This window comes from Symphalangus syndactylus, chromosome 16 (genome assembly GCF_028878055.3).
Source record: "Symphalangus syndactylus isolate Jambi chromosome 16, NHGRI_mSymSyn1-v2.1_pri, whole genome shotgun sequence".
In the NCBI taxonomy this organism is placed as follows: Eukaryota; Metazoa; Chordata; class Mammalia; order Primates; family Hylobatidae; genus Symphalangus; species Symphalangus syndactylus.
Genome location: NC_072438.2, coordinates 83522935 through 83546574, shown reverse-complemented (window position 1 = coordinate 83546574; position 23640 = coordinate 83522935). Strand labels below are relative to the sequence as shown.

Genomic DNA, 23640 nt, shown 5'->3' with positions numbered 1-23640 from the left:
TACCTACTGCTACGGTGCAGGCTGTTTCTGCAGACATATGGTTTCATGTTGATGATCATCTAATACATATTTTACTACTCCAGGGTGGGGGTAATCATTTTGAGGGACTTCTTTGCCAGAACTGACAGATGGATGGATGGAAACATGTGGAGCCATGAAAAAGAGTACATTATTTTAGGTTGGGACAGGAATTTAGAATCAGTTGAATTAACACAACTGGAAATATTTTAACAACCTCATTTATGAAGAAAAGCTGGTGAGGCTGAATTGCCGGTACAGGGAAACTGGGAGAAAATTATACTCATTTATTTGTGTCTGGATATTTCAGACTTATATATACAATAGAAATTATTTAATTCTTTGGTTTTATCCATCAAAAATGGTATTTATAGTATTAGTATTATAATGATTATTTTTCTATTACTGCAACTCTGGGAAAACTACTCAAGTACCCATCTTCCACACCTTTTAAATAGTTGCATAAATTATTAAAGTTGTCTTCTACGCTTTGTTAGTTAAAAAAAAAAATCCCAGGTGAGGTATGGTGCCTCATGCTTGTAATCCCAGCACTTTGGGAGGCCGAGGTGGGCGGATCACGGTCAGGAGGTCGAGACCATCCTGGCTAACACGGTGACACCCCGTCTTTACTAAAAATACAATAATTAGCCGGGCGTGGTGGTGCATGCCAGTAGTCCCAGCTACTTGAGAGGCTGAGGCAGGAGAATCGCTTGAACCCAGGAGGCGGAGGTTGCGGTGAGCCGAGATCATGCCACTGCACTCCAGCCTGGGTGACAGAGTGAGACAAAAAACAAAACGAAACAAAACAAAACAAAAAACAAAGCATATCATTGATGCTCATACTTAATGAGTGCTATTTTCAGTGTTGCCACATTCAATCATTTAAACTACTGGATGCCCAATTAAATTTAAATTTAGGATAAACTGTAGGGTTTTTAGTATATTAATTGTCAATTATCACAAGAAACATAGTTGTAGAAAAATTAATTGGTTATTTATTTAAAATTAGAATGTAATTAGATGTCCTGTACTTTATTTGACAATGCTAATTAGGATGCACAATGCATGCATGCATATGAATTGCAACATTCACCATGGTGATGATGGTGGTTGGTATCAAACTCACTTGGTAGGGAAGAGAGAAACTACCAGCAAGTATAACATGGGTATGTATTCGCAACTCCTGTCCTTTAAATTTTTTAAAAGTTAGCTTTTACTCATATGAAATTGTTGATATCAAAAATGTATGATGACATATACAAAAGATAATTACATATGGTTCAGTCTAGCATAATTATTTGTCTATCCCTCAACTATCTGAGCATTCCTGGAATCATCCCATTTGCAGTGTGTTTTGTTTTACTGGAATGGTGCTTAGAATTGTCCTGTGGGTGCTGAGAAATGAAGCTGCTTAATGTTGCTTAATATTTGAATTGGCTTATTATTTTCTGTTAATCCTACTATATTAGTTTCGTAGGGATGACATAACAAATTGCCACAAACAGGTTGGGTTGTAACAACAGAAATTCCCTTGAAGTTCCGAAGTCACTAAGTCAGAAATGTGGCAGAACCACACTCTCTCTGGGAACTCTAGACAATCTATTCCTCACTTTTTTCAGTTTTTGTGGCTGCCCTAGCCTGCCCCAGAAGAAAGAGACCCCTACATGATTGGACACTCAATTTATATTGTAATTCAACCACTTGCAGGATGAAACTCCAGGTTTAATGTCCAGAAATCATAACTTTGCAGTTACAGGTGATAAAGATTTCTCTCAGAGGAAACATAGAAGACTTTGGGTACTTTATGCACAACGTAGGGGCAGTGGCAAGCAGAGCTACAGACTCAGAGAGCAAAGTATTGAGCCGTACAAGAATCAACTCAAAATGGATTAAAGACAACGTAAGACCTAAAACGATAAATCTATTAGAAGAAGACATTGAGGGGAAACCTTCATGACATTGTTCTAGGCTGAGATTACTTCTCTATAACTCAAAAAAATAGGCAAAGTAAGCAAAAATAGACAAGTGGGAATGATCAAACTAAAGAGCTTCTTCAGAGCAAAGAAATCAAGTAATAGAGTGAAGAGATAATACATGATTTGAAGAAAATATATGAAAATCATACATAAGGGCCAATATCCAAAATAATGAAGGAATTCAAACTACTCAACAACAAAAAAATACAAATCACTCTATTCTAAAAATGGGCAAAACACTTAATAGACATTTCTCAAAAGATGACATACAACTGAGCGACATATATATGAAAAATTCCTCAATATCTCTAAACATCAGAAAAGTGCAAATTAAAACCACAGTGAAATATCATCTCATGCCTTTTACAGTGGCTATCATCAAAAACACAAACGATAACAAGTATTGGCAAGGATGTGGAGAAAAGGAAACACAGTACTGTGGTGTTGTAAATTAGTACAGCCATTTTGGAAAAAAGTACGAAGGTTCCTCAAAAAACCAAAAGTAGAATTCCCATAGGATCCAGCAATCTCCTGACTGGGTATATAGCCAACGGAATTGACATCAGTATCCCAAAGACATGGCTGCACCCTTATATTAATTGCAGCATTACTCACATTAGACAAGATACGGAAAAAAAAAAGTATTCATCAACGAATAATAGGATTTTAAAAAATTGTGGTGTAGATACACAGTGGAATACTATTTAGTCTGTTATTTAAAAAAAAAGCTCTGTCATTTGTAACAACATGTGTGAACGTAGAGAATATTGTGTTTAGTGAAATAAGCCAGACACAGACAGACAAGTACCACATGATCTTAGTTAGATATGGAATCTAAAAGTTCAACTCATTTAAGCGGAAAGTAGAATGGTGGTTACCAGAGGCTAGGAATAGAGAGGTGAGTAGGAAAAGGGGAAACATTGGTTAATGTGTACAATGTTACAGTTAGGTAGGAGGAATCAGTTCTCGTGTTCCATATACAGCACAGTGGTTATAGTTAATAATAATGCATTGTACCTTTCAAAATATCTCAAAGAGAGAATTTTAAATGTTCTCATCACAAGTAAATGAAAAATATTTGACGTAACAGATATGTACCAATCACATTGTACATCATAAATATATATAATTATTATTTGTCAATTAAATATTAAATAAAACTTATGAAAAAAAGAAACCTAATGAAATTTTCCACGCTGGGTTTTAAACGTATTTGGAACTTGTGACTTTTTTATTTCTTCCATTTTCCCCCTGTTGGAATGTCAGTGTCTATAACTGTTATCTTATGCCTCTCCTACCATTGTATTTTAGGTAAGGATAATTTGTTTTCTAATTTCACAGGTCCACAGATGAAGATTTTTGTCCTAGGATTCAAACTATCTAGAGTTTCACCCACACCTGATTAAGATAATGAGATTTAGATTGAGATGATGAGATTAGAAATGTTGACCTGATCATAAATAGATAAGGTTTTGGACTTAGAATTGATTTTGTAATAGATTGATATTTTAGGGATGTTGGGATGGGGTAAATACTACTGTACACATGGGAAGGACACGGCTTTTGTAGAGACAGGCTATAGTGGCCTAATGGCAACCCTGCAACAAATATGAATATGCAGATCATGCAATTAACTTATATAGTAAACTATAAGAGGTGATAATCCTCCACTATTTAGGTAGGTGTTAAATTTTATGACAAGGGTCCTTATAAGAGTGGCCAAGGGAGATTTGGCAGAGAAAATGTGATGAGGTCATACGACCACAGAGGCAGAGAAAGGAGCGATGTGGCCATGAGCTGAGGAACAACTGGAGCCTTCAGAAGCTGGAAGAGGCGAGGAATGGACAGGTCCTTAGAGTTTACCAAGGAGAGAGGAAGTGCAGTCCCATCCACTCCTGATTCCAGACTTCAGGCCTCCAGGACTGTGAGACAGCACACTGGTTTCTTGAGTTCCTCAGTTTATGGTCATTTGTAAGAGCATTCCTAGGAAATGAATGTAAATTTGTCTGCTTTATATAGAAACATAGTAGAAATTTTCTTTCTTTTCAGTGTGTTGAAAGCTTCAAATAGAATTGCAGTTATGTGCTCTTTCAGGTTTGATAGAATTCCTTAGTGAATTATTGGATCTGATATATTTAGGGAAAATTCCCAAGCTTCTCATTTTCTTATTTAGAAATCAGTTTATGTGTGTTTTCTGTTTCTTTGAAGTTGCTTTTAGCAACCTTCCCTCAAAATCCTTCATATTAAATTTATTTGTGTAGAATTAAGAAAATACTGTTATAATGTTTTCAAGCTGCTTATTTTCTATGTCTTTCATGTATCTTAATAAGATTAGTTTAGGTTTTTTTTTTAAACTTTCCTTCCAAAAAATCAGGTTTGAATCTATATTTTTGTTTACTATTCTTTATTCATTTTCTTCTTTTATTCTCCACTATTAGTTACATATTTAATTCATCTAATATTATTCTTTTTAGTCTATGTATTTGATATGTTTAGAATTACAAGTACACTTTCGGAAGCACTTAATTTGTATCCCATAATTTCCATCTATGTTCTTTCTTATTATAGTTTTTTCCTAGAAATTCTGCAATTTGTTGTGCCTTTCTTTTTCTGTGGTTTGAGAATTCCTAAAGTAGAAGGTTGTGGTTGTTGCAGTTAACACATTTTCAGATCAAGGTCATTATTTTTTTTCTGATGTTTTTCACTAATTTTTAGTTGTATTTGGAAAGGAGCATTTTATTTGTACTATTTTAACTTTGAGTCCTTTAATGAGATAGTCTTGAAGACTAATACATAGTCACTAAATATTCTATAGGCACTTGAATTAAATGATATAGCATCAGAATACAGAGAATGATTTATTAAATATATCAACCTCCTTATTAATTACATTATTTGATTATTCACATTTTAAAGTACTTTATCTATCATGGACTGAAATTTGTGAGCTATAACCCTCTACCATTCTGTTTATAGACATAGCTCTTTGTATATATTGTGATTTCTTCTTTGTGAATGTTGGTGAATAACATGCAACAGAGAGATTCATACTCACAGTGAATGGCTCACTTTAGGATTGTAAAGTGTTTTCTGTTCCTTCTTTTCATTATTTCAGTTTGGATCCCATCATTGTGGGCGCTGAAATCGTATCTCTTACTTCCCTTTTTACGTATGTGGATTTTTATTATAATCTTATTTTTTTTGTTTTAGATACATCTGGTTTCCTTGTGTGAAGTTCTATTTTTGTTTATATTTTTTTCTAGTGACTACCTCCATTCTTATAAATTTAGATAATATTGTGTTATCACCATACAATAAACAGCAATTAAAATAAAATAGGCTGTTTCCATCTCCTCCCATTTCACTTAAATATTTGTAACTTTTAATTTTTGTTTACTTTTGTACTCTTAGTAATGCTTATAGATCTAATATTTGACTTATTAGCTTGGACTTATATTTTTTCCTTCTTAGTTATTACTAATAAAATTTTTTTTTTAACTTACAGTCTTTTTTTCTTAGGAAAAGAGGTATTGTTTCTACAGTTTTTAAGGCATATGTTTACATTCTGATAAACTACCCTGATGCTGATGTTAATCACAGTCAGTGTTCCTGCCTGTCATTACCCATTAGTACCCATAAGTATTTCTTGGTAAGATACATTACTTCCCAAGAAAATATCTTTCATTCCACACCCCCAAGAAATATAATTTTTTATTGTTTCTAAATACAGAATTTTACATTGATCCCAATTAAAGGTGCTAACTAATATTTAGGTAGATTATTCCATGTGGTCAGAATATTTTTTTAGTTTCATTTTATTTTTAATGACACAATATACATATTTATGGGGTATGGGATAAAACGTAAACTATTGACATATGTATACAATGTGTAATAATCAAACTAAGGTAATCAGCATATTGTAATGTCCAAAGATTTTTGGCTGTAATTTCCATGCTTGAAGGACAATGTGGGTGGATATAAAACCTTTGGCTGAATTTATTTTCTTGAGTATCCAAAGTAAACACATGTTTAAAAATAATTTCCCATGCAAATATTTCACTGATCCCTTCCCATCTTTGAAAAGTTGGTTCTTTTTAATTTCTAAACTCATAACAATTAAGGCAAACTTGTATCATTTACAGTTGGTATGGGCTGACATCTTGTATTATAACAATATATCATGTCTACCCAGTTTTCCCTAAGATAAAGAATATTATCTAATTCATTTCATAGTTCATGTATCTAAAATAATTCCTAGCACATGGAATTTGATTAATAGCTCTTTCTCCATCTCAAATACAGCTGTTTTCAGAGTACAGAAAGGTGCTATTACATGGTTTAGATTTGATGGATAAAAAATTTAATATTATTTTTGAAATATAATACTTAACACCGACCTATGCCCTAAACAATTAACATATATTAATTTATTTAACCTTCACAACACCTCTGTGAGATATAATTGTTCCCATCTACAAATGAGGAAACGAAGGCATAGGAAAGTTAAGAAATTCCTTATGGACAACAGTCTGTAAGTGATACACTTGGGATTTAAACTCAGGCAGAGGAAGTGTGTAAGTGTAAGTTGTGTCCTTAAGCACTATGCTATCCTGGTGGAAATCTAAATAGCAAATAAGTAGTGTAATATAATGTTTCATTTTGATGATAAAGATAAACAAAATGTTCTGTGGAATATACTATCTTCACCACTAAAAGAGACCTGCATCATCATCTTTTCAAGTATTTATTATTAAGTTAAAAATGAACTGATAAGTTCACTAAATCTAACTACTAGAACTCTGAGTACCTTTGTAATTTCTTTAATTCACAGATGCATAAGTTAAGAAACTAAAATGCTATTGATAAAATTGTTTATCTTCTCAGCCCTTGCTAGAAGTGTGTATTCTGGCACAATTTTTTACTTCCCCAGGCAACTGGGCTTCTCTTACTTTTCTTTAGCTACTGCTCTATATCCTAATTTAACAGCTCACTGTCAATGAGTTGACACTGATTTTCATTTTAAATTTTAGTTTCCTAATTTCATCCTGTAACTCCTACTAATTACTTGTACATATCATTGCTCTTTCTAACTTGTAAAGTAGTACTTTCTCCTCTAATATTAATCCATTTCATATTACTGTAGTTAGTTATCGTTTTCCCATCAATCATTTCCCTGCCAGATTTACATATTCAGGACTTTTTAATTGTTTCTCATTAATCACTTCTATTATTCCTTAAATCACCCTATTATATTCTTCTCCGGAACTATATAACCATTATAAATACAAGGATATTGAAAATACTGTTTAGCCAAGTTGCCATGAGTCAATTATTCTTAGAGTTTAAAGAGGTTCTAAAATTCTATTCTCCTAAGTAATAAGAGAAGAGACTCTTGATGACCTCTTCTTTGTCTCATTCCTATGCTGCACCAGAATCTAGATTTTAGTTCCAAGATTGGGTAGATAGGGTCCTTATCAACATTTTCATACATAAAATTGTCATCTTAATCATTATATAAAATGGCCTAGACCAGCAATAGTGACTGATATCACTATTAATTTTTTGTTTTCTGGAGAAGTATTTAACTCATATTATGGTATTTTGTCAAAACACAGGGAAAATTGTATGAATTTAAGCAGTGTTTCTCCAGCTAGGCTCTTGTATTATAATATGCTTTGTGGCCCTTGTCAGAGGTCTGGCCTGGATGATGGACAGTCTGTGGAAACCGGAGTATATGCATAAGCTTTCTCATCATATATTTCTCTATACAGAAGAAAGCAATTCTTATTCATTGTGTATAATTCTAAGGACATTGATACAAATAAATATTACATGTTTGCTTTCTGTCATTTGAACACTGGACAAATAAATGCAAAGATCTTTCATTTCAAATAGCTTAAGTATACATTATATTATATAGAAAGTATGCTTATTATTATTTATATATAATTATACACAAGCTCATATATGTGTGTATATGTATATCTATGTGTTTTGTGCATATGTGTGCATGTGTATGTGTATCTATGACATAAATAAAATAATGAAATATATCCACACATATGCAAACTTACCAACAGCCCATGCATATATATAGCTTAACTCATCAAGATGTTTCATCAGATCATTAGTTTCCAAATACTGCACTAAACTGTATTTTAGGAATATATGTGTCAAAACAATCAATTAACTTTCAATGAAGTTTCAAACGATTTATTACTCCAGGCTCATCATTATGCCTATAGATGAACAGCATGGAAAATAATTTACCCAATACCATTTCTGTATCAAAGTCATCCAAAATAGAATAATAGATATTACTGAAGTGAAGCTTGGATTCCTCTCTCTATCGGCTGTGGCTGAAAAGAATAACTTTTCAGACTTTAGAACCTTATAAGAATATAAAACAGAAACTTAGTTGAGTTTTTTTTGATAATGAAATCCCTAAGGAATGTTCATATTTTGTAAGCAGTCCATTAGAATTAGAAATCTACTGTTTCTTATTTACAGTCTGTGATCATGTGTTTGCCTGTGTGTGATTATTCACAATGGATTGGGATGACTTATTTACTACTCTTTGTGGTTCAAAGTCTAAAAATGTTAAAATCTGTTAGTAAACAACATTCAATCCTTATTCTGTTACTAAATGCAAGTGAAAGGAATGACAATGTAATCCTCAATAAACACAATCCACTAAAAGACCAGAAATATAGTATGTAGAATAAACCTAGTATGGTTGTAGCTGAACATATTTCATGTTTTTATCTTATAATTTACTTAAACTTTAAAAAACAAATTTATAACTTTTAGTGTTTACTCTTATGACCCATCTCAAATCATGTGTTAAATAAAAGGGTTTAATAATCTTTTACCCCTGGTGGGGTATGGAAATCTTAAAAATACACAGTACATGGTTATGAAAGTGTTTTATGCCTCCTATAGGCAGGGATACACTTGTAGTACACATAGATACACACTCAGGAAAATTATCAGTACATTCACAGTAAATTAATTTTTGAAAAATCTTATCCTATCAGAAGCAACAACTTTAAGAGGAAGATAAAACTGATAGGTTTTCTACACTGAGAAGTTATAGAAATGCATATTTTGATAAGTGAAACCAAAAAGATAATCCAAATCATATTTATGACTGAAATATACCTGAAAATGTTGTACTACAAATACGATATTTAATGTAAACTTAAAAAAATTCTTCTCTTGAAGAAGCAGGAAGAGGAAGTTGATTGCCAAGAAACATGAAGATAGTATGTACGTTGTGTTGTAATATACACATGGTATTTCATGCTTAGTTTGCTTCCAGTTAAATCAAACAACATGAAACAAAGATGGCAGCAAAATCATCACATGGATTGGTCTGGAAGTATAATTAAAAACTGATGCAAAAATAGGAAGAAAAGAAGGCAAGGAAAAAGAAGTATTGAGGTAGTATTAGATGGTAGTCATTACTGAGGTAGTAGTAATTATTAGCCAGACATAGCTTAGAGCACAATTTTCACCTCGTTTCATGTTTTCCATAATCACCCTGTAAACTGCTTAAATAAGAAAACTGAAGCTTCAAAGAGTTGAGATAATGTCATAGATCTCCTAAATGACAAGATTAAGATTTATATTTCATTTTACAGTAAGCTTATATCTTCAAGCACCCTTTGTTGACTTGAAGGACAAGTTTAAAATTTTTTGGCTTAAGTTAATTTGCATTGTATTTACAGTTGAATTAGTTAGAAGGGAATGAGAACACAACAGTATTTGCTGAAAATCAGAAGGCCAAATAGAATCAGAAACCTAAAGAAAACATAATATTTGGATCCACTTCTGTAAAGTGTGCAAATAGGAGCCATATAAGAAGAGACTTTGAGAAAGGCTGCTAAGGAGAAGCACATCTCTAGCTACAAGAGGTTTATGTCAGAGGAAAGAGAGTACATCCAATTGCATTCATCCTTATCTTTTTTCCCCTTTCCACCCAGCCAGGCTTCATTAAACAATGAATAAAAGTTATCAAAGTGTATTTACAATGTACCACACCATGTACCAGTGAATTCAATTTGGCAATTTTCTGATGAAGGAATGATACAGACAGGAAGGTGCAGACGGTCCTGCTGGCGGATTTATAGAGCAGTGCTGATTTCTATCTGTGAGGAGATTAGCTGTTCTGCCTAGCTGGCTAAAGTGAACTGCCTTAGAGATTAAATAAGGAATAGGTTTTAAGAACTGTTTTATCTTTTTTCTGCCATCTGAATGAGTATCTCTTCAAGGTTAAAATCCACTGAGGTATATAGGTTTTTCAAATTGTAATTATTTGTGCCCTAAAACATACAGCAATTAAATAACTCTGAGATTGATAATCCTAATCAGAAGTATCAAAAAATTACATGAATGCAACATGTACATACCTCAGAGGAAATCTAGACTACATTAAAAAATATGTTCAAGGGAGGCCAGGTGCAGTGGCTCACACCTGTAATCCCAGCAGTTTGGGAGGCGGAAGCTGGCAGATCGTTTGGGCTCAGGAGTTGGAGACCAGCCTGGGCAACATGGTGAGGCCCCATTTCTACTAAAAATACAAAAAAAAAAGAAAAGAAAAAGAAAAAGAAAAAAGAAAAAATAGCCAGGCATGGGTGCTCACCTGTGGTCCTAGCTATCAGGGAGACTGAAGTGGAAAAATCACTTGGGCACCAGGGATGGAGGTGGCAGTGAGTCGAGATTGCACCACTGCACTCCAGCCTGGGTGACAGAGCAAGACTCTATCTCCAAAAAAAAAAAAAAAAAAAAAAAATTCAAGGAAAAAAGTGAAAGACAATTTGAACTTATTAAATGTCAAGAATATTTTTAGTACATCATCACCATTTAAGAATTGAAACAATTCTGATCTTGAAAATATGCATTGTGTGTGTATGCATCAAATAGAATGAACTATTAATAATTAAATATGTGCACACACATTAACATATATAAATTTACCTTTGTTTTTCAGACCTCTAATTAACTGTAGCCATGTAAGATGGTAAGATATGTGCATTGTCCTTAATTCTACAATTGATAGTTATACTTCAGATTACTTGTGTAATCAAACCATCCACTGCTACTTTCACTTTTTGCCAATATGAAGTTGTTTTCTATTTTATAAAGACAATAGGACTTAATACACAGGAATGCCACCACTTCACCCACACACATCCTCGCTACATCGTTGCAAACTTACCCACAGTCATTTGCTTCTACCTTCTGTCCTATGGTAACCTCAGAGATGGAGGCATACTATCTTAGGCTGTTTCCTTGCACTTGTGATTCAGATTCTTTTGAGGTTCATCTCTATCCACAATGAATCCTTTTAAATTACTTATCCTCTCTTCAGTATCCCCAGACTACATCAGTATCCTTGATGTCTTGTCTGTATTGAGCTTTTTATCCCTATGCATAGAAACACTCTTGTCTCCCAGCTCAAAATTAAAACATTTATTTCATTATGTTCTTGGTTTATTTGCTTTATAATCTTTCTCCACCACATAGGTACTAACCTTCTCCAAGAAGACAGTGTTTTTCTATTTTTTCCCCCCATATTTTTGCTTCCCATTCTCTCTCCACCACATCACAATTAGTTTCTCTCTCCATTGTAGCAAAGAATAATCACATGTCTTCCATCTGAATATATAACATGAGTAAGTGTTCAGACTCTGAAGACAGACACCCCAGTTCAGTTTTCTGTCAACTTTCTACTTGGGCACTATTTTTATCGCTTTGTGATTCAGTTTCTTTAGCTATAAAGCGGGGATAATAACACTCTCTTTCCCAAAATGTCACAGTAAGAATTAAAAGGACAATTATGGGTATATTAACTCAATAAAGACATTGCAATGTGCTTAAAATCTGTCTTGATACAGAGGAAATACTCTAACAAATATTAGTTGCTGCTACTATTTTTTTCTTCTTAAAGGCATTTTATCTTATTTTTTTATTTCCAACTTTTATTTTAAGTTCAGTGGCACATGTGCAGGATATGCAGGTTTGTTACATAGGTAAACATGTGCCATGGTGGTCTGCCACACAGATCCACCCATCACCTATGTATTAAGCCCAGCATCCCTTAGCTATACTTCCTGACCCTCTCCCTTCTCCCACCCCCTACTCCTATAGACCCCAGTGTGTGTTGTTCCCCCCATGCGTCCCTTTATTCTCATAATTTAGCTCCCACTTATAAGTCACAGCACGTTGTATTTGGTTTTCTGTTCCCACATTAGTTTGCCTAAATAATGGCCTTCAGCTCTATCTATGTCCCTACAAAGGACACTAATCAGGTTCCTTTTTATTGTGGCATAGTATTGCATAGTGTATATGCACCACATTATTTTTACCTAGTCTATCATTGATGGACATTTAGGTTGATTCCATGTCTTTACTATTGTGAATAGTCCTGCAGTAAACATAGACGTGCATGTGTCTTTATAATAGAATGAATTATATTCCTTTGGGTATATACCCAGTAAAGGGATTGCTGTATCAAATGGTATTTCTGCCTCTAGGTCTTTGAGGAATTGCCACACTGTCTTCCAGAATGGTTGAACTAATTTACACTTCTACCAACAGTGTAAAAGCATTCCTTTTTCTCCACAACCTCGTTAGCATCTGTTGTATTTGACTTTTTAATAAAAGCCATTCTGACTGGTGTGAGATGGTATCACATTGTGGTTTAGATTTGCATTTCTCTAATGATCAGTGATCTTGAGCTTTTTTTCCTATATTTGTTGGCTGCATAAATGTCTTCTTTTGGGAAGTGTCTGTCTGTTTATGTCCTTTGTCCACTTTTTAATGAGGTTTTTTTTTTCTTGAAAATATATTTAAGATACTTATAGATGCTGGATATTAGAGCTTTGTCAGATGCATAGATTACAAAAATCTTCTCCCATTCTGTAGGTTTTTGTTTAACCTGTTGATAGTTTCTTTTACTGTGCAGAAGCTATTTAGTTTAATTATTAGGTTGGTGCAAAAGTAATTGTGACGTTGCCATTAAAATAAATGCCAAAACCTGCAATTACTTTTGCACCAACCTAATAGATCTTCTTTGTCAGTTTTAGCTTTTGTTGCAATTGTTTAGGCCTCTTTGTCATGGTATCTTTGCCTGTGCCTATGTCCTGAAAGGTATTACCTAGGTTTTTCTTCTAGGATTTTTATAGTTTTGGGTTTTACATTTAAGTCTTCAATGCATGTCGAATTGATTTTTGTATGTAGTATAAGGAGGGGGGTCAGTTTCAATTTTCTGCATATGGCTAGCCAATTGTCCCAGCACAATTTATTAAATAGGGAATCCTTTCTCCATTGCTTGTTTTTGTCAGGTTTGTCAAAGATCAGATAGTGGTAGGTATGCAGTCTTATGTCTGGGTTTTGTATTGTTTTCCATTGGTCTGTGTGTCTTTTGTTTTTTTTTTTTGTACCAGTACCATGTTGTTTTGGTTACTGTAGCACTGTAGTATAGTTTGAAGTCAGATAGCATAATGCCTCCAGCTTTCTTTTTGCTTAGGATTGCCTTGGCTATTCAGGCTTTTTGGTTTCATATAAATTTTAAATTATTTTTTTCTAGTTCTGTGAAGAATGTTAATGACAGTTTCATGGAAATAGCACTGAATCTATAGATTGCTTTGGGCAGTATGGCCATTTTCATGATATTGATTCTTCCTATCCATGAGCATGGGATGTTTTTTCATTTGTTTCTGTCATCTCTGATTCTTTGAGCAGTGGTTTGTAGTTCTTCTTGAATAGGTCCTTTGCTTCCCTTGTTAGCCATATTGCTAGGTATGTTACTCTTTTTGTGGCGATTGTGAATGAGAGTTCATTCATGATTTATTTTAGGCTTGCCTATTGTTGGTGTATAGGAATGCTAGTGATTTTTGCATGTTGATGTTGTATCCTGAGACTTTGCTGAAGTTGCTTACCAGCTTAAGTAGCTTTTGGACTGAGATGAGGAAGTTTCCTAGATATAGGGTTATGTCATCTGCAAACAAAGAAAATTTGATTTCCTCTCTTCCTATCTGAATACTCTTTCTTTTTTTTCTCTTGCCTGATTGCCCTGGCTAGAAGCTTTATAAGTGAAGGAGAAATAAAATCCTTTCCAGACAAATAAATGCTGAGGGAATTCATTACCACCATATCTGCCTTACAAGAGCTTCTGAAGGAAGTACTAAATAGGGAAAGAAAAACTTGTTATCGGCCTAAAAAACACACTGAAATACACAGACCAGTGACACTATGAAGCAACCATATAAACAACTGTGCAAAATAACCAGCTAGCATCATAATGACTGGATCGTATCCACTCATAACAATACTAACCTTAAATGTAAATAGGCTAAATGCCCCAATAAAAAGACACGGAGTGGCAAGCTGGACAAAGAGCCAAGACCCATTGGCATGCTGTTTTCAAAAGACCCATCTCACGTGCAAAGACACTCATGGGCTCATAAAGGGATGAAGAAAAATTTACCAGGCAAATGGAAAACAGGAAAAAGCTGGGGTTGCAATCCTAGTTTCTGACAGAACAGACTTTAAACCAAAAAAGATCGAAAAAGACAATAAAAGAGAATTACATAATGGTAAAGGGTTCAATTTAACAAGAAGTAACTACACTAAATATATATGGACTCAATACAGGAGTACCCAGCTTCATACAGCAATCTCTTAGAGACCTTCAAAGAGACTTAGACTCCCACACAATAATAGAGGGAGACTTTAAAACCTCACTGACAATATGAGACAGATCATCAAGACAGAAAAGTAATAAAGATATTTAGGACCTGAACTCAGCTCTGGCTCTAGAAGATATCTGTTGAGTAGATTCTGATAGTTACCTATAGAACTCTCCACCCCAAAACAACAGAATATACATTCTCCTCATTGCCACATGACACTTACTCTAAAGTTGATGAAATACAACCTGCTAATGATAATCACCCAGTCAATCAACTGTACTTCCTTTAGCCAAATCCAATTAATGTTTATAATCCAAAATTGTTTTAAATTTCTAGAACAGTTCACTTTTTTGATGACTAGCTACCTCCTGAACAGCATCCCTTGGGAATATTCAATGCCAACATTCTCTCCTGTTATTTGAAGACTTCCTCCAAGATTGTATTTCCTTTGTTTTCATGCTTGTTTCTTAAACAATTAGTTGTCAGATTAATCTTTTAGAAAAAAATTAATCCAGTTTACCTGAATTATTTTAAGTAAAGAAGCCACCCATAAAATGAAAAGCAGGCAATCCTCTTCTCACCTTTGTATCCACATCCTCATCCATTAATTACCCTAATATTTATTGAATGCCAACTTTGTGTCAGAAAAAAAATGCTAGATTTGGGAATGCAGTGATAAGTTAACACACAGCCTTGGCATCATGTTGCTTAATTCAGCAATCAGAAATCTTGACATCAAATTAGACCTAGTCACTTCTTTCTTACATCTCTTCAATGGCTTTCCATTTGGCAAAATTCAGCAAGGCCTTGTGTGCTCTTGTACCCACTGACTGCATTCCTCATTCCCTCTACTCTGGATTCAGTCACATTATTTTGATACCTTAAATGTGCCATGTTTCACTCACCTCAGGCACTTGGTACATTTTCTGTCTTCCTGAAATAGTCATCCTTACAGTCTATACCTAACTCACTCCTAGGCTTCTTTCAATTCTCTCTTTAACTATTGCTGAATACCAGAAAGGATTAAATATTCTAGATTTTTCCCTTGTAGCACTATATAACTCTTCTTCATAGAAAACATATTATTGATCTAGGAATGTATGTGATATTTGATTAATGTCTGTCCACGTCCATAGATAAGAAGCTGTGTGCAGGTAGGGGCTGAGTCTGCCTTTGCTCCAGACTTATCCTTTTTATTCTTTGCATAGCTTGTGTGGAACATAGCAACTGACACATTGAAGGAACTCAAAATAAATACATTTGTTAAATAAAGATATGCAAATTGTCTCTTTTCATTATCACCTTGACCTAGGTTTGACAATTTGAGAAAAAAAAATTACAATGAGAAAATATTTTAGGTGAAGACATTGATATTTTATATACACCAGTGGTGATTATTATTCTCTAAGTGTTTAAAATCAGGTTATTCTTAGAACTTCCCCATGGTAGTATTCAACAGACAAGTTAATATTCTATTTTAAATCAATATAAAATTAAAATTACTAAAGAAGAATTAATGAGATTTCATACAATCCAAATAGAAAAGTATATGTATACAAGTAGCTAGACAGATGGATAGATACATAGATAGATAGACAGATAGATAGATGATAGATAGATAGATGATAGATAGATAGATAGATAGATAGATAGATAGATAGATAGACAGATAGATAGACAGACAACAGGCTCACATCAACATCTACAGTAGGCACATTAGAATAAAATATCTCAGCCTGTTATCTAAATAGTTCTACTGTAGAATCACCTGGAGTACATTTTAAAATGGCAAATATCTCAGCCCCCTTGGTCATCCTTTCTGGCCATAACAGAATCACCATAGCTTTATTATGATGATGCTTTGATTCTTTGCACTTCATTGAAATTACTTTTATTTATTTCTTGACTATTATCATTGGGACATTTCAGGAAGATTACAGCAGAGACAAAACGAAGAAAGATGGAGAGCAACATTGTTAGTGTAGTCTACATCAGATCTTCCCACCTTAGCAAAATATATTTTCTTAAGAAAAGATCTAAACAGTCGACAAACAGTAATTAAAATGTAAGTATATCTCAAAGTGACAATATTGTATCATTTTAATGGCCTGACGGCATGGATTATTCATACCTCTGCCAAATTTCCATTCAGGAAAAGATGAGTGAGTTGCCTGAATCACAAAAAGTATGTTCTTTTTACCTTCTTTAAAGAAAGGATTCCTTCTCTGGTCTCTTTGTCGGTGGAGATTGAGAATATTCCCATGCCATCACCATTTATGATGGAGTAGGTCATGTCAGCATTTGAGCCAGTGTCGGCATCATTTGCCTTGATTTTCCCAACAGCTGAACCAACTTGAGCTGACTCAGGAACATATAGCTGATAGTGTTCTGGAAGACATTTCATATTAAATGTATTTAAATACAATGTTCATGAAATAATCTTACAAGAAAAAGACAATAAATATTTAGAGCACATATTCAAATGAACATTATATTAGGTAATGCATCAAATGGACTTTTTTAGATTTTAAAAGTAGACTATTTCATAAATACTAGATTTATATAAACTTTAAAAGGTATGTAAAATACTTTGCATGAAAATAATTTATATATTTGAATATGAAATATTTTATTAGCTCTAAACCCTTAAGCTACAGACAATTAGAGGAGAGGTCAAGTTTTCATTCTGATTTTGAACCCAAACTGAATTAGTCAAGTATTAGTGTAATCCCAATTTATTCTTTCCCTCATTGTAACATGTGAAGTTCAAATATAAAAGTGTGGAAACAAAAAGTGTGGAAATATGGAATTCAACAGAAAAACAAGATAAAATGCCATAGCCTATTTGTGAATATAGATAATTATTTTTATCAAGTATAGTGAGATATACAGTCATGTCAGAGAAAGTGAATGTATTTATATATTTCTTTACCATAAATTCCCTATCAGCTTCTAAAAAGGATTTGAGGTGGCTTCATAATAAAGTTTTAAATAACATAAAGTTATTAAAATTTTTAAAAATCGATTACAGAGTTGAAGTATGAGAAAGTAAATGGCTACAGAAAATTAAACAGCATTTGTGAATTAGCATTAATTCTGACACCTAATATTTTAGGTGAAGACATTGATATTTTATATACAGCAGTGGTGACTGTTGTCCTCTAAGTGTTTAAAACCAATTTATTCTTAGAACTCCCCTGTGGTAGTATTCAACAGACAAGTTAATATTCAATTTTTAATCAATATAAAATTGTAATTACTAGAAGAAGAATTAACGAGATTTCATACAATCCAAATAGAAGAGTATATGCACACAAGTAACTAATTAGACAGATGGATAGATAGACAGATAGACAGATTAGATAGATGCTAACAATTTTAAAGCACTGTTAATTTTATACTCTTATTGTCTACTAGGTACAAATATCATTTTTCCAAAGTTTGTCCTGATATTAAATGTCGAATGGAACCGTTTCTATAGTGCTTATATTAAGAAGCATAATGAACGTTTTTAATAATTGTTTTATTGACAAGTTAAAAAAGCTTATTAGAGCAATTTATTATAGAAAATTCAAAACATTATAAATAACAGAAGCCCAGGAATCTTGAATTAAAATGTAATTTGATAAAATAATTTCTATCAAGATTAAATTAATAGCGATTCAATGCTATACAAGGATATAGTTAGACTATATAGATAAGTGAATGCACAATCCCTAAAAAATAATTTCAGTGAGACAACCATTTGTCATTAGTGGTATGATACTGAAAACAAAAGTCTAATCTAGTGAATGTTGAAAATACTACTTTTTATTATTGTGATAAGAACACTTAATATGAGACCCATCCTATAAACAAATTTCTACACAACACAGCATTGCTATTCCTAGACAGTGTTTTTCAGCAGATCTTTAGGACTGACTCATTTTGAATAATGACAATTTTATATTTGTTGACTAGCAACTCCTCATTCACCTTCCGTAGTCCCTGGTCACAACCACTCCATTCTCTGATTGTATGAATTTTACTATTTCAGATACCTCATCTAATTGAAATATGCAGTACTATATTTGCCCTTCAGTGACTGGTTGATTTCATTCAGTCTACTCTCCTCAGTATTCATCCATGTTGCTGCATATTGCAAGATGTCTTTTTTTAAGGCTAAATACTATTCCACTGTATGATAAACCACATTTTTCTCCACATTCTCTGTCTGTGGACATTTAGATTGTTTCCACATCTTAGCTATTGTGAATAGTGCTGCAATAAACATAGGAATGCTAATATTTATTTGTAATCCTGATTTCGATTTTTTAAATAAATACTCAGAAGTGTGGTCATTAGGTCATATAGTAATTTTACTTTTAATTTTTGAGGAATCTTTATACTATATTCTGTAGATGCTACACAAGTTCACATTTCTACCAACAGTGTGCAAGGGTTCAAATGTCTTCACATCCTCAACAATACTTTTCTGTCATTGGCTTTTTTCATAAATAGCCATCCTGACAGGTATGAGGTGTTATCATACTATAGTTTTGATTTGCATTTCCATGACGACTGGTGACATTGAGCATCTTTATATGTACCCATTGTCCATTTGTATGTGTTCTTTAGAGAAACAGCTATTCAGGTCCTAGGCCCATTTTTAAATCAGGTTATTGATGATTTTTTTTCCTTCCTTCTTCTTCTCCTTCTCCCTCTCCTCCTCCCTTTCTCTTCCACCTCTGTCTCCCCCTCCCCTTCTCCTTCACCCACTCCCCGCCCCTTCTTCCTCCTCCTTCTCCTCCTTCACCCACTCCCCGCCCCTTCTTCCTCCTCCTTCTCCTCCTTCACCCACTCCCCGCCCCTTCTTCCTCCTCCTTCTCCTCCTTCACCCACTCCCCCTCCCCTTCTTCCTCCTCCTTCTCCTCCTTCTCCTCCTCCTCCTCCTTCTTCTCCTTCTTCTCCTTTCTTTTTATTATTGAGTTGTAGGAGTTTTATTTTGGAAATAAGCCTTTTAGCAGACATGGCTTGCAAATATTTTACTCCACTTCATAGGCTGCTTTTCACTCTGTAGATTGTTTCCTTTGTTGCGTTAAAAATTTATAACTTGATATAGAACCATTTGTCTATTTTTGTTATTATTGCCTGGGATTGGGGGGTCATATCAGATTAATCACTATCAAGACTAACCTCATAAAGCTTTACCCCTATTTTTTTCTTTTAAGAGTTGTGCAGTTTCAGATTTTATGTTTAACTTGTTAATCCAGTTTGAATTGGTGTTTGTGTATGATGTACAAAAAGAAGCCATTTTCATTCTTCTGTATATAGATATTGAGTTTTCACTGCATGTTTGTTTGTTTGTTTGTTTTGTTTGGTTTTGTTTTTTGACACAGAGTCTCACACTGGCTGGAGTGGAATAGTGCATCTCGGCTCACTGCAAGCTCTGCCTCCCAGCTTCACAGAATTATTCTGCCTCAGCCTCCAGAGTAGCTGTGATTACAGGCCCACACCACCACACGCAGCTAATTTTTTGCATTTTTAGTAGAGACAGGGTTTCACTATGTTGGCCAGACTGGTCTTGAACTCCTGACCTCGTGATCCGCCTGTGTCTGCCTTCCAAAGTGCTGGGATTACAGGAATGAGCCACCTCGCCCAGCCTGTTTTTAAAGAGACTATCTTTTCTCATTGTGTATTCTTAGCAACCTTGTTGAAGATGATTTTGCTACCTATGTCTGGATTTATTTAGAGGCTCTACTCTGTTCCACTGGCCCACATATCTGTCTGTATGCCATTACCATACTATTTTAATTACTGCAGCATTTTAAAATATTTTGAAATCAGCAAGCGTGATGCCTCCAGCTTTGTTCTTCTTTTTCAACATTGTTTTGGTTCTTCCGGGCCTTTGTCTTTCCGCATATATTTTAGAATTGCTCTTTGCTGTCTCTGTAAAAAATGCCATTTGGATTTTGATAGGGATTTTACTGTACTTGTAGAGTTAAAATGTAGTATAGACATTTTATGAGAGTGCCACAGAAAAGCTTAATGCTTTTCCATTAAGATCAGGAACAAAGCAAGGATGCCCACTTTTACCCCTTCTTTTCAAAATAGTACTGGAAGACATAGCCAGAGCAATTAGGCTTGTAAATAAAATAAAAGGGAACTAAATCATAATGAAATAAGTAAAATTGTCTTTGTTTGTAGATAATATAATATTACATACATATAAAAAAGCTCCACAAAAAACAAAAATCGTTATAACTAATAAACAAATTCAGTAAAGTTGCAGACATAAAATCAACATAAAAAATTAGTTGCATTTATACACACTAACAAAATTATTTGAAAAAATTAGAAAAATTATCCCATTTATAATAGCATTGAAATGAATAAAATCTGTATAAATAAACTAAGGAAGTGAAAGTCTCATTCACTGAAAACTATCAAACATGGATGAAAAATGTAAAAAGCCAAAGGAAGTGAGGAACTTATACACTGTAAACTAGAAAACATGGATGAAAAATGTAAAAAGACAAATAAACTGAAAGATATTCAGTGTTCGTGGTTTAAAATATTTATTCGAACTGGGCATGGTGGCTTCAGACCTGTTCGAGACTAGCCTGACCAACATGGTGAAACCTCATCTCTACTAAAAATACAAAAATTAGCCAGGTGTGGTGGCATACGCCTGTAATCCCAGCTACTTGGGAGACTGAGGCAAGAGAATCGCTTGAACCCGGGAGGCAGAGTTTGCAGTGAGCCGAGGTTATGCCACTGCACTCCAGCCTGGGAGACAGAGTGAGACTCTATCTCAAAAAAAAAAAAAAAAAAAAAAAAAACTTTGATAAACTTCTAAAGACAAAAATGTATAATGTTAAATGTATATGTATAGATACTAAGGGTTGACACACATGTTCATGTACGTGTTTGTGTTTACTCGATGTTCAACAGATACTTTTCTCAGCTCTCTTTCACAAGCATTGGAGAATACACCTGACATAAACTCACAGCAAAGTCAGGAAAACATTAGCTTTTAGTTTAACTAAACTAAATGTCCAAATAAACTGTATGTTCAACCAACATATATTTTCCTGTGTAAAGCACCCTCTTCTTTTAAACAAACAATCCCTTGACCTTAACCATATGATTTTAACAAGATCTGCCATTACCAAAAGATCTATCTTCCTCGATTCTGTGAATTGGCATGGGAAGAGCATGAGACCCAAACGTTTATAGGATCCCTCCTTCCTTCTCACAGTTGATTGGTGAAGGGTAGGCAGCTGTTTCAAACATCTCCAAAAAGAGTATACTTCTCAAAAATGTTGAACTGGAACTAGAAAATAACTTTCATCTCTCTTTGGTGGCACAGCTATGAAATACTAAGAAGAGGCTTTTGTCAATGGTCATGTTTCCAAAATTGGTGTTGAAAGGCCAAATCTGAGGCCATAAAATCAGCATCAAAGAGAAGCCATGTGATCTGCACTGGCCTTGAAAATATCACGATGTTCCTGAAAAGTCACATCTATAATGGGACGCTGCTTTGTTCAACAAAATGTATACAAATATTACAAAATAAATTGGTACAAATTCTCTAAAATATTTTGAGACAGAGACTAGAAGGAGTCAATTTTTTTGGATGTTGTGGTCTCCAAGGTGCAACTAAACCAGAATTACCCACAATTACTTAAGCCTTCAAAAACCTGTCAAATAGTTAATACTGGGATGGTAACACTAGAAAACCAAAGATGTCTGCATGCACACATATGTTTATTGCGACACTACTCACAATAGCAAAGACTTCGAACCAACCCAAATGTCCAACAATGATAGACTGGATTAAGAAAATGTGGCACATATATACCATGGAATACTATGCAGCCATAAAATTTGATGAGTTCATGTCCTTTGTGGGGACATGGATGAAGCTGGAAACCATCATTCTCAGCAAACTATCGCAAGGACAAAAAAGCAAACACCGCATGTTCTCACTCTAAGGTGGGAATTGAACAATGAGAACACTTGGACACAGGAAGGGGAACATCACACACCGGGGCCTGTTGTGGGGTGGGGGGAGGAGGGAGGGATAGCATTAGGAGATATACCTAATGTAAATGATGAGTTAATGGGTGCAGCACACCAACATGGCACATGTATACATATGTAACAAACCTGCACGTTGTGCACATGCACCCTAGAACTTAAAGTATAATAAAAATATATATATAAAAGAAAACCAAAGATGTCTTAGTTAACAGAGATAAATAAATACATTATAGAATTACTATGATGATAGCATTATAAAGAAGGTTGTTTTTACAAAGCAGATTGCAAAAAACTGTTCAAATGGGTCACAAAAGACTCACAGCCCAGAAAACATTTAGGCTGGGTCTTAAAATATGAAACAGATTCCTGGTACAGGCAGATTATGTTTATAGAAAAAAAACCTGATAATTCTTGACACATTTTAAGAATTGCAAGAATAGTAAATTCCCCATTCACTATGTCCCATTAAACAAAATGGAGTACATTCAGATTAATATTTTGTACACTCTCCATTGACTTGAGAATTAGAATTTGTAAATTATTAGTCAAGTTTTAGTAGAGAGCCTGCAAGGTGGCCCCATTTTATCCATGCATCCTGCTGATCATGTCCTTGAGTAATCATTTCCTCTTGAATGTTGGCTAGATATAGTGGCTTACTTATGATGAAGTGAGTTCAGCAAAAGTAACTGGACATCTCTTACAAGACTAGGTTACAAAAAGACTGTGGCTTCTATCACGGGAACACTTTCTCACTCCCTCTTGTATCACTCTCTGGGGCAAGCTATCTGTCATGTTTTGTTGCAGCCCATAGAGCAAGTGACTGATGCCTGCCAAAAGCCATGTGAGTAAGCTGGAAGCAGAAACCAGCTCCACCTGCCCTGAGGTAAGCCTTTGGGCAAGACCTCAGCCCCTGCAGACTT

At 34.3% G+C, this 23640-nt stretch overlaps 1 protein-coding gene across 5 annotated transcripts in view; it reads right to left on the bottom strand.

Annotated features, from left to right (window-relative positions):
• Positions 1-23640, bottom strand: part of CDH18 (cadherin 18) — a 360524-nt gene that overhangs the window by 102615 nt on the left and 234269 nt on the right. For all 5 annotated transcript variants that reach the window (XM_055245947.2, XM_055245950.2, XM_055245951.2 and 2 more), the window contains one exon: positions 16896-17083. In XM_055245947.2, coding sequence (XP_055101922.1) covers positions 16896-17083 — 188 coding nt within the window. The remainder of the gene's footprint in view (positions 1-16895; positions 17084-23640) is intronic.